The following is a 17,341-nucleotide window of genomic DNA, read 5'->3' as shown; positions in this document are numbered from 1 at the left end:
AACAGTCTTTCCTATACAAAGTTGTCCATCAGGGCATAGCATTATGATTATCTCACAGATGGGCATCTATGACATTTAGTTCTTCCTCTACTCATGAATGAAACAAACTGCATGCAAATAAAAAGCAGACCATACAATTATTTTCTATTGAGACTTTATTAATATAGGAAATATTTACAGATACCAATAAGAAAAACAGTTATGCAACTGTCATACCTCCTTCCTTGGACAAGCACTTACCAAAAGGAGGAGTAATATTGCCTGGCTGAATGAAGTCAGTGGTTAGTTCTGGTGGGTATCCTGAAATCCAGTTAACTGTTACAGAGCCATAAACTCCTTTTCTGGTTATGACAGCCTGACCTGTTCCTGCTACAATATTTGTAAGTTGTAAAATCACAGATTCAAAGCCAACCTGGGAAAACATAACAGATTTTCTTACAGAAAATGGAGTAAGAATAGGCAATAACACATGTGCAAGCATACTATATATTTTAAAACAGGTATTTCACAATCATTTTACATGTAGTTGTGATGCAAGTTTAAAGTATATGAACAGATACGCACACACTCAATTCCTTAAAAAGTCTACAATAATTTTTTAATTCTGAGATATTTGAAAATTAAATCTCAGAGAAAGGAACTAATATGACTTGGATTTCACTACTGAAAACATTAAAAGAAAAACATAACCTGTCCATGATGTTCACAGTAATAGCTATAGTAGTGAACATATATATATACATGTGTGTGCACAGAGATAGAATCTGATAGAAACTGTGTATCCAGTGCAAATAAATTATTGCCATATAATAACTTTAACAGAATATTCTTGCTGGCATAATCTACTTTTCCTTTTCTTTAAGCAGCAAATAAGGTTAAAAGCATAATTCTCACATTCTAAAAGCAGTTACTGGATAAGCATTGTCAGAAACAATATTGAAGTAAATAATACTGATAGAGTTTTAAGTTCAATTAGAAATTGAAAGAAATATTAGGGCTTTAAGACAAATAAAATTACTTAATAAAAACTTAAAATTTAAGAATTCCATTATCTTTGCCTGATACATAAGAAATCATCTGAAGCACATATACTATATTTGAATAGACAAATTCTCTTTTCTCACTGTCATATGAAGTGGCCAAAGTTAGAATTTCTCACACTGTGATTAGCCAGATGTATTGCCAATTGCATTAAAAACCAGCATGATTTCTACATCTTCTAGCATAAGCTACTATATAGTTGTTGTTATCTACTTTGGGGCTGCTTTACGTAAATGCAGAATTAGTTCAGAATAACTTCTTGCCTTTTAAATCTCAGCATATTCATTTAGCGTAAAGAAAAATATATGTTCTGTTCTGAAAGCAATGCCTCCCATTTTATTATGTCAGCCCATGGTATCAGAGGCAGATGTTGGTGGTATGGCCATGCAGGTTGAACCTTCCTGCCAACATCCCATTACATGCTGCCGTGTGACTGTGACAGATGTCAGCAGAGGGGCAGCCGGGCAGAATGGCATCTGACATGGAAGTATTAGTGAAACAAATACTTCACTGTGTGTCGCTGAATTCTTCCATGCAGAAAAAGAAACATCCACTGACATTTATTGATGCTTGCTGAACATTTATGGAGACCAAACAGTGAGCGTGAGCACAATGATGGGCAGGTGGTACCCTTCTGCAGTGGCAGCAGCAATGTGAAAGACAAGCCATGTTCTGGATGGCCATGCACAGTTGTCACATCACAAAATAAAGAGCATCTCAATCAACTCATCTGTGCAGATCAGACAATCATGGTGACTATGTTGAAAAATAGTGTGTTGTAGCTGAGAACATGCTCTACCAAAAAAGGTAATTGTGTTGTATGTATCTGTTGTAGTTTCCACAAAATAAATAGGATGCATTACTTTCAGAATGAATAGCATAAATTAACTGTAATATTTACATTATTTACTGTTGCTTTAAATACACAGATACATCAAAATTATTGGTTGGAGGGACATTTTCTTGCAGTATTAACACATTTCTATAAAAATTAAAAAATGTGTATCCAGAAAAGTACATGGTATAAAAATTACAAAAGTCTTGTCAGTCATTAAATTGGTAGCAATGAAAAAAACTTTAAGGAGCAAACTGAATCGTAACTGCACTTATCTTTTGAATGAAGCATGGTAGAAATGTAATACTGCAGCCTGATATATTATACTGACCTGTGAATTGGCAGCTTCTGCAGGAACAAGCACAACAGCTGACTTTGCTGTTCCTAGTATTTTAGGCACATCCTTGGCACTTTCCCTAGCCAGGCTTACATTAATCAGTCCCAGGGTAAAATTCAAGCCCAATAAAAGGAATGCCTAAAAAAGGGAAAATTTAAATTAAAAGGTAGAAAATTAATTCCAGAAAAAGCATGATATCCACCAGTTCAAAAAATTAAGTAGCAGGTTGATGAGCAACTTTTGTTCTACTTACATACAAAAGCAGTGTTTTCAAGACTAGCATTTTGTTATCTTGCACAAAAGAACTACAGGTAAAACATCAATATTGAAAATGTGATAGTAGTTTGTTGAACTCTGAACTTGCAAAGCATTTATTGTCATTTTAATAAATTGTAAATGGAAAAGCGGGGCTCAGCTCACTTTTTATCTTTACTGTTCACCACACTGTGAATGTAACTCTTTTCTAAGTATACCAAATAACCTGACAATGCTGACAACAAATATATCTGCTGCTTTATATGTCAGCAGCAACAGATCACTACTGACAATCCAAAACAGAAACTTGAGAAAGTATCTTCTGATGCATAAGATAATAAAATATGGAAATCATGATAATGAAGATCAGTGATGGAAACAAACTATATCAACATATGCATAGAAGTGATTTTGCAAATATCCTCTGAAAATACAATATTTAAGTCCACTTCTTCCCAGAAATGTCTTCTTTGCCCTTTCTTCATAGTGGATACTGCTGAGAGTATAGCAACTCATTCCGGCACATTTGCATAGATACTAGATATCTAAGGATCTAAAAGCTTTATACAGACCTGGCTGCTTATTGGCACTCTTTTCACACCAAAGCTGGCACCATCTTTTATGGTGAGATATCCCCTCTCATTTTCAGGTGCAATTAGTTCTTTTTCTTGATGAGACAAGATTTGGTATTCAATGACCACTTCTCCAAATGTCCCAGCATGCCGAGTTACATTAATCTGAACATACCGATCAAGGTCTTTCTCAACCAATACTGACTGCTGATCAGAGTACAAGGCAAATACTCCATGGGGATCATCATTTGCAAAAACATTTATTTTTGAAATTCTTTTATCATCATCTAGCTCTGCTCCACCTTCTACTGAAATCAGTTGAACTATGTAGTTCTCATCCAGTTCAGGAACATCATCAGGTAATAGGTAGATAATTATTTCTGCTTCACTCTGTTGGTCAGCAATGACAACAGATCCCTCTGTTGTAAGAAAGTCACCTGTCATGTCAAATTCACTATACAACTTCCAGTGAACCTAAAATGAGTTAAAAAAAGCAAAAGAAAACAAAGTTACACACAGAATCAGAAACATACATACACTTTGAACCACGTTTAAAAATTGCTTATATTTTTGACACCGTGATATCTTTGCTGTCTGTCCTCTCTCCAAGTTTCTTTAGAATAGAAATTTGTCAAGAATCCTCATTTAATACAGCATATTCATGCATTAATTAGAATAAAATAAATAAATAAACAGCAATTAAATAATTGTTACAACACAGACCTCAAAAATACTTCAGCCAAATAGCACCGAGAGTGGTGGACCAAAATAGTTGGCACTTACCTTCTAAATACAGCTGGAAAAAAGGTAAATTTTGATGTTCTCAAAGAAAGTTCACTATAAAAATATACTCTCCTCTCCCAACAAAACCAAATGAAGATGGCACCAGAAAGAAAAGAGACAACTACAATGCTGTATTTCTTTTCTCTCTATAAGCGAGGAGACTGAATATGACTTTTCAAACCACAGACAATTAAGCTGAACCCCTTGCTAAATTCAGTCTGAAAGGCAACATTACAAAAATGCATTGGAGCAACAAACAATTGAAAGAAACAGAAATATATATATAAATATATATATTGCCTCTGTTCTTTATATGTTCACATTTCAGATTATTATGCAGATCATTTCAGAGTGCACTCTTATTAGAAAAAGAAATAAGAATGAGAATACCGTTATGTTTCCCAAAGTGCCTTGAACTCGTCTGAGAAACAGTGTAATACTTCGTGGTCCTTCCAGTGCTGAGGGCTCTGTATAGTTTTGCTCAAATAATGATTCAGAAGCAAACTGTACAATTCCATTGGGATCACCAAACTTCTGTATCTGTAAACAGCAAACAACAACAACAAAACTAGAAATGCAGAATGAGCTATATTCTTGCTAAAATCATTAAATTTAAAAGGGCATATATTCACTAACTCTTCCTATTGACTTATCTCATCTGAATATTCAAGAGTTCAGTAGAAGTTAACAGAGTCTGTAAGAAGAATTTAAGAAACAGAATACAGGAGCATCAGGGTATCAGAAGGGAGTGATATCAAGACCACATTCTTTCCCGCACACATACAAGATTGTAAGAGAGTTGTAAGAGATCTGTGGATAACTTGCTGATTTGCGAGATCCTACAGTCATACCTGAAGAAGTCTGAGCAAGCTCTAAATTAAATACGAATCAAAATTTGATGTACTCAGTAAATACACAAGCATCTTTATCTTTCATTAATTGAAACTTCCTATGAAAACAAACGGCAATGACAATTCTGTTTACTCAAGCCTCACTTAACAATAACAGCTTGTATATTGTAAATGGTTAAAACATATTTGAGAGAATAAATTAATTTTGAAAGAACTAGGAAAGAGTATCCCATGGAGATAAGATTAAGACACAATAGAGAAAGCAACAGTGTCCTCTTTTCAGTTTTCAGTGAACTCCAAACTGTCCAGACCTGTTTGATGGGTCAAAAGACACAAATAGACAATTGTATTTATAATAATTCATTGCTGCAAATTTATTCCAATGTTTTTACCATGAATCCAAACTATCCTCTAAAGCTGCTTTATTTATCTTCTGAACACTTGGAGAGAAACAAGGTAATAGTACACAAAGAACTAGAAATCCAATTAGTAAATATTTTGATTATTTTTATATTCTTATACACTCATGTAGTTTCACCAGACATAATCGCTATACAAAGAATCAAAGACTTCTGCCTTGGATTAGCTCTGCACAAACACTGGTGCCTACGGAGAAATCTATTTATTTGTATGCAAGGTGAAATACGGTATGCATTGGCATGCATTTCATTTCAAGGAATAAACCTAAGTCTCTGAAGGACAACCTTCAGATAACCTGTAGAAAAAGGAGTTAAGTCCATCAATACATTACAACACTGGCCAGAAAAATCAATACAGCCAACAATTCCCCCCCCCTTCCCCCCCCCCCCCCCCCCCCCCCTTATGAAAGTCTCATATAGAAATCCTTAACTTCAGTATCCCTAAAGGAAATATTTGTCCTTAACAGCTTTCCTGCCTTACTTCTCGGACTATCTGTCTTTCACTGTGATTTTTTTAATTTCTTTAATATGTGCTAGTGGGAGGAGAAGTAGAGTTCAAAATGGTGAACAGTTAGGAATTAATTAACTAATTAATTAAAGTTAGAAATTAATTTAATAATTAATATTAAAAAATAATTATCTATAATTAACAGTTAGGAATTAAAATAGGAATTAATTAGCATTCATGCTCCCACCAAAGAGAACCACAAACTTCTGCAAGGAAGGCAGCCGAGTCAGGGCTTGTATACTGATTTTTACCAATAGATTATTTGCAACATTTTCTTAAGAGCTCAAGTCATACCAATACATGTGAGTAGAAGAGACAAGAAAGCCAAACTGTGGCTGATAGACAAACTATCAGTATGATTAATTTTGAAAAATTTCACAGGATGAATTCCAGTATCAACAGAGATCTCAGAAAACAGAAAAGCAATAATGACTTACTATTAGTGTAATGTTGTTTGCCTTTGGATCTATTTCTGTTTCACCTTTCACAAGGCTCAGTCTAATAACAAATATCTCCTGAACTTCAATTTCTTCATGAGGATAGATTTGTAGATGAATAGTTCTCGGACCTCCTTCTCCGTCTCCAAAATAAAATGATCCATTCACAGGGTCACCAATGTCACTATTCAAAGGAGATAAAATCTCTTCTGAATTGGGCCCTAAAATGTCCCAGTTAATCTGTGGAAGATATCAGTTTCAGAATAAGAGTGATGCTATGTTACAGTAGGCCTCCAAGATCGAGAAATGACAGATCGCAATAAGTGAAATAAAGTTCCTTAATCTGGTAAGTAATGATGTTTAAATCTTTGTTGATTATAATGAACCACAAAATATTCACAATGAATTGCATGTAGAAAATTGAATAATCCTTTGGAAAAATAAGCATATCAAATTACAAAAGGAAATTGTGAGAGTTAACCACAATGCCAATTTATTAAAATTGATATGTATTTATAACATAAATCAACAGTTAGAAATGAAATAAATTTCCTTAGAGCACCTAATGGGAAAAACACAGGCCAGTTTTTAATTCTGCGCTTGTCCACATTTTTTTCTGTGAAGCTCCCCCAGTAAATCAGTACTCACTCTGTATGTAATATTTGACCTAAAATGACAAACACTTATTTAATATTCTGCAATAAAAGTTTTAAATTCCTCAAATGATTTTTTGTACTTCTGCAGCCTGATTAAAAACTAGAATATTTTCAAGATTTGCTATAATTACATTTGCTTCTGAGGAGGCCATATTCTGCACTTTAAACATTGATTTTATTTTGATTGCTTTAATTTTTTTCTGCTTTCTCAAATGACTTCTAGAGGGAAAAAAAAAAAAGTCAAAGACAACTAAAACAATTTTGACATGGGAAAAAGATTTTCCACTATTTGTCAAGACTATGAAAGGCTTGCCTTGGTTCTTACTTATATCTTTCTTTATCATTGGTCTGGAAACCTAGAAAATTCACAATGAACATTTTATTGATTAAAAAAATTGACCAGCTTGAGGAATTAATTCAACTAAATTAAACGAAACCTGTAGTGCATGATACGAGTCATGGTTCTGACAGGATTAGGAGCTAGCTTAAAACATTAGACCATAACAAAAGTTGAAAAAAAGAAGGAGAAATAGAAAGGTTTAACTACATTTTTTGCTATACTGCAACTATACACAACAAAGGCATATAAAAAAGCTGTAATCATCCCATCAGAAGTCAGTCAGAAAGAAGCTTTTGTAGGAAAATGCAGGAGTTTTTTGATCTAGCAACTGGAAAGCAACCAACATCTTCGACAGCCAGAGCCTACCTGTGTGTCTCCTAACAATCTTCCAGTTCTTTCCAGCACCAGAGACAGTGTCATGGGTATATCAGGATTGGGAAGTGTAATTCGACTTTCGTTAAGAAATCGGACAATGCCCAGGGGCGAGTCACTTTTAGCAATGGTGATCTGGCTCACTAAATGGAGTCCAAGGACTGCTCCACCAGTAGCTCCTGTCAGCTGGATTTCAAATTGCTCTTCAAATTCACTGGAAGAAAGAAAAAGAAATGAAAAAAAAAGAGAGAGGGAGAAAGATTATGAGAAATCCCCACCACCATCACCACACACACACACACACACACACACACACACACACACACACAGATAATTATAATTCAAAATATACTCGATTCAACTAATTCAATCATGGAGCTCTCTGAATATATGTAGAAGTCAGCTCAGTAGACTTACAACAGAAGATTCCTCCTTTTTACAACAAATGGTGATAAGTGAAATAAAAAGAACGTCCTACTTCCCATTTATGTTAAATATCTAATAAATACCTAATAATTTCGACAATCTAATCTAACAAATTGTTTACATTTCACATGTCTATGAAACTGCAATAATAGTTTCTCCTTTCCGTTTTAAATTTAGATGCATTTTTCATCACTACAACAATTTCCTTTTTTATTCAAATTCTACATATAGGTACACTGCTTACACTAAAAAAAAAAAAAAAAAAAAAAAAAAAAAGAAAGAAAGATTACTGAATAGTAATTTAATGATAAATCATCAGAAAAATAGATTACCTTTCGTCATCATCAATAATAGAGATGTAGATAAAAGTCTGGTTCTGGCCATGATAAAACGTGACTGAGTTGTTATGGATTACATAGTCAATACCATTGGGAAGTGCAGAAATACTTCGAGAAAGAAAATCAGCTGTTACATAGCCGTAAGTTCCACGCTTCCTCACAACAGGAATCATAATTACTCCAGCATCTTCCTCTACTACAAGAATGATTATGAAAAAATTACCATAGATATTTTACGTCAGATTTTTTTTTAAAATGTAAATAATTAAGTATTTAAGTCCATTTCTTTCTGTACAAAAGAAGCTTCCACAAGCATTACTTTTGAAAACTGAATACTCCACTTCTAACATAATTTTAATGCAAGCAAGAAGTTGTTTCTTGTAGCACAGTAATACTTTCTTCTTCAATCAAGATGGAAGTTTATGTTCTAAAAACTTTGCCTGCTATTTTTCCATTTAGATTTTTAGTCAGTGACAAAAGCTAATGTAAGCATCTTCTACCAAATAAATAATAGGAAAAAAATCTTACGCTGCTATAACATCATTTGTATGAATGACTGGTTATTGTTCCTTTAAAAGAAAATTTTACACATTAAGACACTTTATCATATTATATTATGCTCATTTTATCTTCAGCAAATGTAAAAACAAATCTTCAGGATTAGGGAAAGTCAATGTGATAAATGAAGAAAATTTCAGATAGGTTTTAAACACTTAAGCAGACAGGCTATCATCTTAGGAAGAGAGGCTATCATCTTAGGAACAGCTTAAATTCAAAAGAAATACTCAAGAGCAAACTGAAATGGAGCTAGGTATGTTGAGAATTTAGAAGAATAATGACAAGGAAGTCATTTTATTAATGACTTTTATAGTCAATTATTTTAGCTGATATGAAATTTCATATTTTTACTTTCTTCAAGGGAGCAATAAACAGGTTTCAACTGTTATTCAACTGCATATATATTAAGCCAGCTTAGTTACTATTTTTTAATGACAATACACGCATAAGAAATAGCTGAGTGAAACAACTGTTACATTTTCTTACGGTAATTTCCACTTAAAAAACCGAAGTAGTTTCAGTGTTACTGCTGAGTGTCTCAAACTGCAAACAGAATATTCTGGGTAAAGGAGACCTGTTCTTACAATGAAAGACACTGAAACACATAGTAGGCCATTTCTCTCGTTCCCTCACTCTCAAGTTTATTGCCCCAAGTACTTAAGTAATACAACCTGAACAATCATGATACAGCGACAGAAAGTATGAAGAAAAATCGCTCAAGAACTTATTTACAGCTGCTTACACACTTTGTACCAAAACTCAGAGCAGATGTTGGAAGTTAACTCAAAAATTTACGTCCAAGTCAAGACTTATCTTCTAACTCACACTGAAAACTTAGAGCAAACTAACCTTGTAGAAAGATGTACTGTGGATCAAATTCTATGATGCCTTCTGCATTGTCACTTTTTGCTATAGTTACTCGCACTGTGGATATATTTCCTATTATAGGAGGTTGATCCAACTGTAGACCATTTTCTTTGATGGTAAAATCAAATCCACTTTCAAGAACACACAAAAAAAAAAAAAAAAAAAATTAAAAAGTTGTGAAAGTATTAAGATTAATGTCATTTTAATGATTACTACAAACACTTCTATTTTCTGAGAGTAAATACCAAAGACTTCCTTGCCACATTTTCTTAAAACGTTATATGGAAAAAATAATAGTTTACTTCCAGCGATGTTTATCTTTCATTTTTTCTTTCCTATGAAACTCTAGAAAATATTAATGAGGTTATACTCTAAGCAGATTAACCATCTGTTAGCAGTGAAACCCATGCACTATACATGAAAACATGCTTCAAAAAAGAAGCCTTGAAAACTTCAATCAGGAAAATCTTAACTAGTAATTGTCTGTACAGGTCATTCCCATTGCTAATATATTACACAGCTATCATAACGACCTGTGTTTGTATCTCAGCTGGAATCCACAACTTTGATGATCTTTCCTAACACAGTCACTGTAAATACAAACTTTTAATATAACTTCTCACAAGAGATATAAATGAAAAGAAAACGAATTGGAATTGTAAAAAACATAGTTCCACATTAAAGTAATTCCATACAGTGACAAGTTCACATACTCCACATTTGTGTTTTTATTCTACATAATGTAGTGTTACACCTGCTTGAAATGCAGAGCTGCATTCACTGCTTTGCTGTTCCTTTTGGAACACTACTAAACCACATACAGTATTTATAACATAATAGGCATGTCTCAAATAATAATATTTTACTTGTCACAGAATGTATAACAACCTTGCCAACACCTGTTTCTTAAACATTCAAGAAATGAATGCAATGTTTGGGCTCTTAATCAGAATAATGTTCATGCTAATATTAAGAAAACTGATTTCCTCATTTCTATCATGATCACTGTTATAGCTGTCTTATGAAGTTTTACATCAGAACAGGCTAGATTTCATGGCTGACTTTATGCAGTTAAGTGAGATATGTTTTTCAGCTTGTTATCAACAAGCTTATTTGCAACAAGATATTCTCTTTACCTTCCTTGGAGTTCCACTTTGGTAATCATCACTGAAAAGTCTTCAGGACCTTCAGGAATGTCATCGTCATGAATTTCAATCAAAATCATTTTACTCTCCTCATCTGGTTCAAATAATAACTCCGTTACTGTGGGAGTGAAATCAATTCCCTCCTCTGCAGTTCCATTTATTATCTGAAACCAAAGATGCACTTTGCCATAGCATCCTCCAGAGCGCACAATAGTGATGTTAACCTAAGGGGAAAAAGCACTTATTAAATAAATAAATATATTAGAAACTCTGTTCTTCTATTACAGTTGCTTTCAAAACTGTTCTAAAGGCATCTTTTCAACAGGTTTAGAGATAACATCTGTTTTTAATAAATACAATCTATATGCAGCCTAGCAAACGGCACTCTTTCTCAGAGTGTCAAAGAAGTCCAAAAGCCATGATAGAGCTTGTGCTATAAGAAACGCAGGAAATCTTTAATTTATTTTTCTTCTGAAGTTAAGCACAAAGATAGCAAAAATACTGAAGTCTTTAAACAATGTACATAGGAATGAAATTTAATCTAATACCCATCTTTCTTCTTCTGTTGTTTGGAATAATTCTCTTGAAAATGTAAACACTCCATATGGAAGATCACTGGCAGCCATGGTAATATTTGCTGTGTTGCTAGATTCATTTATTAGTGCTCCATCACTGATTCCAGTTAGTTGAAACTGATAATAACGCTTCTCCTCAGGATGGTCATCATCTAGAGCCTAGGGAGGATGAACAGTGAAAGCTAAAACTTTCTGAATACTAATAATAAATACTACTAATAATAAATACTACTAATAATAAATACTTTCTAAATACTAATAAAACTAAATACTATTTCCTGAGAGACAGGTATAATTAGTTTCTAACCAAGATAATATCTAAATAAAAGAAACGACTCAAAATAGCTATTGATGTAAATTCAGTCTCACACCTGTATTAGAACAACTGCAGCAGACTGTCTGTCTCTCATCGTCAAGGTTCCCGATATCTCAGTAAATTCTGTATGATGAGGAGGTGTTATATTCCAGTATATCAAGACCTCACCAAAAATCCCTGGGCCACGTGTCAGGCTGCAGTTAAGAACACAGATTTTATTTTTCTACTTTAACAGTTAATATCCAATCCATAGAAAAAAAACATCCAATCCAGAGAACAACAGTATATCATACTGTTGAGCACAACAGAAATGCTATTAGCACTATTGAAGAAGATTGAGTTATTTCATCAAGGAGAGCACATGTTTGCAATTTTTGGCTCCTGTGCCGTATATTCTGACCTTCTTTAAAAATACACTTCTAAATTTAAAAATAGTTCACATTTTAGAAGAGATAATAATATACAGCAATCAAGAAATGCTTGAAAAATATGGATCTTCATTGCTTCTGAGATTCTCCTTTATTTGGAAAAATGAGATGCACTTACCTAATAAGAGCAGTCCCATTATAACTGCCAGAAGGTTCTCCAATCAGAACATGCTTGAATGAATGATCTATTCCTACCACCCCAGAAGCTCCTTCATCACCCAAAATAATGATGGTGGCCAGACCTAGAACAAAGCTTCTAACATTAAATATTTTTTTGAAATGTATAACTGAAAGTTAACTTATGAAGATTTTATGAATTTTAAGCATTGGCTATCTAGAAAAAGCTGTAGAAGCCCCATTGTTTAATCTTCAGAATTTGATAAAATAATGCCCTCAGCAAACTGGTTTAACTGGGAACTGTCCTTTAGCATGGTTTTCCACTAAATAAACACCCTGCATGGTCCCTTACAAACAAAACTAATCGGTGGTTCCTACAGGTTCTGAAGCTGAGCTTGATTGTTGCTTTTCAATAAAGAATTCTTTTTGCACAGTGTTAACTGTTTTGTGTTTCTGTATTTGTTTGCTTTTTCATGCTGAACACAGCAGTTTATATCAACAATTTAGAATGAAACAAATATGACCTAAAATTCTTACTCATTTCTAGAGTAAACAACTTATGAAAAAAGAATGACATTCCAAAACAATCAAAGAAACCATATCAAAGAACACTGCAAAATTCAATATACATAAGCACCATAGTCTAATATGAGCAGGCTTAGTAGAATTCTCATATGAACTGTCTAAAAATTAGAATGTAGTTAAATAATTATTTACCATTTACATGGGATATCTCTGCATCACCAGAAGAGACTAGCTGAATGGTAAATGTTTCATTCCCTTCCAGGATACCATCTTCTACAGCACGTATAACAATAAACTTCTGGGATTCAGTCTGGATCATGTAAAGACCAGAAGATATATATATATATATTTATGTATATATGAAGTGAAACTAAAAAAAAAATACAGTATTATACTATGCAGAAAACTACTTGTCATCAACAACCCATATTAAGTATGCATATGCTTGGTATATTTGAACCTTTTTCAAAACATAAATTTCTGGTTTACCTAAAATGTTTACTCACAGGTTAATCAACAGTAAAAATATAAACATTATGTTCTATCCAAGAAATATTCTGGATATTTTGCAATACTCTGCAGCGGCTGAACATTGTTCATGCTTCTCATTTCTTCAAATTTATTTTTTGATTGTATGATAATGGAACAGAATTGTTCTGTAATCATTACTCACATGCAGTATATTGCTGTTCCTCTTTCTTAACAGTAAAAACAACTCATATTTGAGAAGCCTGTTTCCCTGTTGATAACATTATATTGCTTTAAAAGGAGCATTAACAGTTTTCCTCATTGGTTCAAACTAGCCTTTTGGTAGTGTAATCTCCAGCTTAATAAACATCAAACAAGAACCATGCTAACAAATCCATGAAGAAGAAGTCCGTAGATTTAAAAATAGTAAATCATTTATTGTTGTATCAGAAATACCTCATTAAAGTGAAGGGTACCATTCAGAGGGGTCAAGTCATGTTCAGCAGCCTCCTCAAGAATCCATATGACTGTAATTGCTCCCTGTCCGCCAGGACTTCGACTTACAGTGAGCAGTGCAATCGCTGCAGAGTCATCAGGTGTCTGAGGTTCTTTCACTGTTACCTGAAGAAAAAAAAAGAGAAGGAGGAAGAAAAGTTTTTATCAGTTGTACTCATACTGACTTGGAAATACAGACAGACAGACAGACAGACAGACAGACAGGAAGGAAGGAAGGAAGGAAGGAAGGAAAATATAAAAAAAGCATTATTAACAACAAACAAAGGAAAAGAATGAAAATCAGCAAGAAGGTAACAGGCAAAGAAATGTGCTGAATTCTGCTAGCAAATATGAGTCACTCAAGCTACTTTCATAGGGTCTGTAAATCAAAACAATCACAGACAGTGAGTCACAAGCAGTCACCAGTAAAATGGACAGCAGAAGAATCATTCACTGTCAATCAGTAAGATGAGAAATGTTTTGTAATTTCTTTCCAAACTTTAGTTTCAGTAATGAATATTACTAAAAATCCATTTTAACATTCAGCAAAACACTAAAAATCCTTCCTTGGACATCCTGGATTATTAGTACACAGAATCAAAATGCACTGATACAGAAGTCCAAGTCTATGCTGCAGTGCTGTCATTGCCATAATCATCAAACATAGTTTATAAAGACAAGCACTAAAACGCCTTTCATAGAATCACAGAATGGTTTGGGTTGAAAGGGACCTTCAAAATCACCTTCAAGATCTAGTTCCAGCCCCTCTGCTATAGGCAGAGACACCTCCCACTAGACCAGATTGACTCAAAGCCCCATCCAGCCTGGCCTTGAATGCCTCTAAGGAGGGGGCATTTACAACCTCATCGGGCAACCTGTTCCATGTCTCACCACCCTCACGGTAAAGAATTTCTTCCTAATATCTAGCCTAAATCTACCCTAGTTTATAATCATTTCTCCTTGCCGCGTCTCTATATGTGCTGATAAGAAGTCACTTCCCAGCTTTCCTGTAAGCCCCCTTCAGGTACTTGAAGGTCACTATAAAGTCCCCCAAGAGCCTTCTCTTCTCTAGGCTTAAGAGCTCCACATCTCTCAGCTGTTCTCACAGGGGAGATCTGATCATTTTCATGGTCCTCCTCTGGACCTACTCCATATCCTTCTTGTGTTGCAGGTCCCCGAACTGGATGCAGTACTCCAGGTGGGGTGTCATGAGAGCAGAATAGAGGGGCAGAATCACCTCCCTTGATCTGCTGCTGGTCACGCTTCTCGTCATGCAACTCATTTTCAGTGAAAGAACTGTATCACAGTGCAATGAAGGGTTATCAAAATCAGCTATGTGCTAGTGACACAAATCCATAATCCTGCCTTTGCAGAAAATAGTACAGTCCAAATCAAATCAAACTCACGCTTTTTTCTTCAAAACCAAATACTCCAACAGGGGAATCATTGGGTGGAATAGTAACAGTTACTAGTATTTCATCTCCAAGTCTTGCACCACCCGTTACCCTCACTAAAGCAATTTTGAAGATCTCAAGCAATTCAATTTCACTGTCATCTATGATGGTAATTTCTATTTCTCCTGTAGCCTGAAAGAAAAATAGAAAAAAAAAAAAACAACAAAGCAAAACAAACTAAACTTCATTTCTAATACTCTATATGAATTTTTTGAAAAATATTAAATGTAAAATAAACAAATTTTGTATAATTACAGATAAGCAGACATTGTTGATTGTGCTCATTTCTCATTATGCCTATATATTTTAATATACAGATAGACATCATTGCCATTCAGCCTCAATTCTGCTCAAAAAATATACTTTCTTATTGCCAAACATCAATTCTCTTGACATAAAAATCTTTTATATACACAAAGTATTTTCAGAGACAGTATTAAATTTAAAACTAAAGAAACATACAGGAGCATTCTGAAAGTTTGCAGAGAAAACAGTTATATTGCAGATTTAGGCTAACGGCCTTTATCATAAAAAATTATGGCTTCACTTAAAGGTACCAAAGACATGTATTCCTATCTGGTCAATATTTTAACCAAATACATTACAAATACAAATACATTGTGCTTTTCCATGTTAAAGCACTGAAGTCAGGAGAATCATTCATATCCTGAGGCCATGAATAAAATTATTTTAATGAATGGATGAAAATTCCATTGGTAGAAAATGTGAGATGCTCTTAAATTAAAAACCAGAGATGCACTTTAAGCAAGTGCCCACCTGCCCATCTGCAAATGTAAGGTTTCCAGATGATGGTGTAAAATCTTCAAAACCAGCAGTTAAAAGAATGGCTTCCCAATACAGAACTGCTGACCCAAATCTCCCAGCCTGTCGAACAACTGGAAGTTTCAGTGTATTATGTGGTGGTGGTACCTCATAACCAACAACAGTTCCAGTTTTATCCTGAAAATTCAACAATAACAACAAAAAAAACTAGTGAGTATCACAACTGCTATTTATTGACTGACTTTTGGATAAGAATAAATATAGAAATCACAATCACGTGTAATCTGGTCTGAGTTTAGCACTGATCTTGCATAGCAGAAGTACCAACTAGATGACATCCTGGAGTTTCTCTCAGAAAATTATGAGACTCTCATTTTAGCACTTCCAGCTTCCTAATAAGTTTCCTACTTTAATTATGAAGAAAATTCCAAGACTGAACTGCTTGTCTGACATCTGACCTATCCATCCAGAACAATTTACTGTCACAAACCCTCTTAGAATAATATCAAAAGTGGTCTGAAATCACAGACTCTCCTGCTGGAATGTGACTTTAAATATTTTTCATTCAAATTCACTTACCTTTGTAACACTAAAACTAAATACTCCTCTTGCATCATCATTTTCTTCAATTGTTATTTCAGCTATTTCTAAACCAATCCTCTTCACACTTGGCTGACCTCTAGTGAGAGAATCGATCAGCTTCACATCAGTAATATTGATTATAAATCCTTCCTGTAATTCTGGAACATTGTCCTGCAAAAATATTTTTAAGTGTCACTTTTTTTTTTTTTTCCCACTACAAAGTACTATGATTAAATTATAACTATAAATTTTATAACTTTATACCTTTACAAGCTTTCTAAGTTTGATAAAATTAGAGTACATGCATAAAGATGACTACTTCTGGGATACTGTCTGAGAATTTGGAATCATATAACCAATTCCTTACTTCACATCATGTGAAAGGTAGAAGAGAATATCTTTGCTAAATTTTAGAAGCTGAAGTTGATAGCCAGATTCCAAACCTGCTGAGACAATAGCAGGAATTGCTAGCTGATACTTCTTTCTCCTACCTATAAAACAAGTTAGTCAGATTTCATAACATGAACCAGTACATATAAAACAATATCTCCATGCTGAATGTATTCAAATAATTCCTCTACTTTTAGTGAAAATTTAATATTTTTCAAACTACAGACCAAATCTGTTAATAAGCATGTAAGTTAAAATAAATTCTCCACAAAACAACAGGCACCTAAGACATTTATATTTTTCTCCTTTTTAATAATATTAACTTGGGCAGTAGGACAAAGCAAACTACTTAGTTCCTTCCCAGTTACCAGTATACCAATTCTTTTGAAATAGATGACTGCAATTCCTAGTAATTTGCCGCTGTCTAATGATGCAAGAATCCTACCTTCACCTCTTCTAGAATACTAA

The 17,341-nt window shown here is 34.0% G+C and overlaps 1 protein-coding gene across 1 annotated transcript in view; it reads right to left on the bottom strand.

Moving 5' to 3' along the window:
• Nucleotides 1–17,341, bottom strand: part of ADGRV1 (adhesion G protein-coupled receptor V1) — a gene marked incomplete at both ends in the record, with an annotated part of 250,885 nt that overhangs the window by 145,635 nt on the left and 87,909 nt on the right. The window contains 17 exons of the mRNA XM_079548227.1: nucleotides 241–412; nucleotides 2,208–2,351; nucleotides 3,041–3,514; nucleotides 4,214–4,363; nucleotides 6,039–6,278; nucleotides 7,401–7,620; nucleotides 8,165–8,366; nucleotides 9,578–9,726; nucleotides 10,732–10,964; nucleotides 11,289–11,474; nucleotides 11,687–11,825; nucleotides 12,178–12,301; nucleotides 12,894–13,011; nucleotides 13,626–13,790; nucleotides 15,071–15,250; nucleotides 15,896–16,078; nucleotides 16,481–16,654. Of these exons, the coding sequence (XP_079404353.1) occupies nucleotides 241–412; nucleotides 2,208–2,351; nucleotides 3,041–3,514; nucleotides 4,214–4,363; nucleotides 6,039–6,278; nucleotides 7,401–7,620; nucleotides 8,165–8,366; nucleotides 9,578–9,726; nucleotides 10,732–10,964; nucleotides 11,289–11,474; nucleotides 11,687–11,825; nucleotides 12,178–12,301; nucleotides 12,894–13,011; nucleotides 13,626–13,790; nucleotides 15,071–15,250; nucleotides 15,896–16,078; nucleotides 16,481–16,654 (3,253 nt within the window). The remainder of the gene's footprint in view (nucleotides 1–240; nucleotides 413–2,207; nucleotides 2,352–3,040; nucleotides 3,515–4,213; nucleotides 4,364–6,038; nucleotides 6,279–7,400; nucleotides 7,621–8,164; nucleotides 8,367–9,577; nucleotides 9,727–10,731; nucleotides 10,965–11,288; nucleotides 11,475–11,686; nucleotides 11,826–12,177; nucleotides 12,302–12,893; nucleotides 13,012–13,625; nucleotides 13,791–15,070; nucleotides 15,251–15,895; nucleotides 16,079–16,480; nucleotides 16,655–17,341) is intronic.

The sequence above is a fragment of the Tetrao urogallus genome, assembly GCF_951394365.1.
Source record: "Tetrao urogallus genome assembly, chromosome: Z".
Taxonomy (NCBI): Eukaryota; Metazoa; Chordata; class Aves; order Galliformes; family Phasianidae; genus Tetrao; species Tetrao urogallus.
The sequence above is the reverse complement of the archived record's forward strand: the minus strand, read 5'-3'. Positions and strand labels throughout refer to the sequence as shown.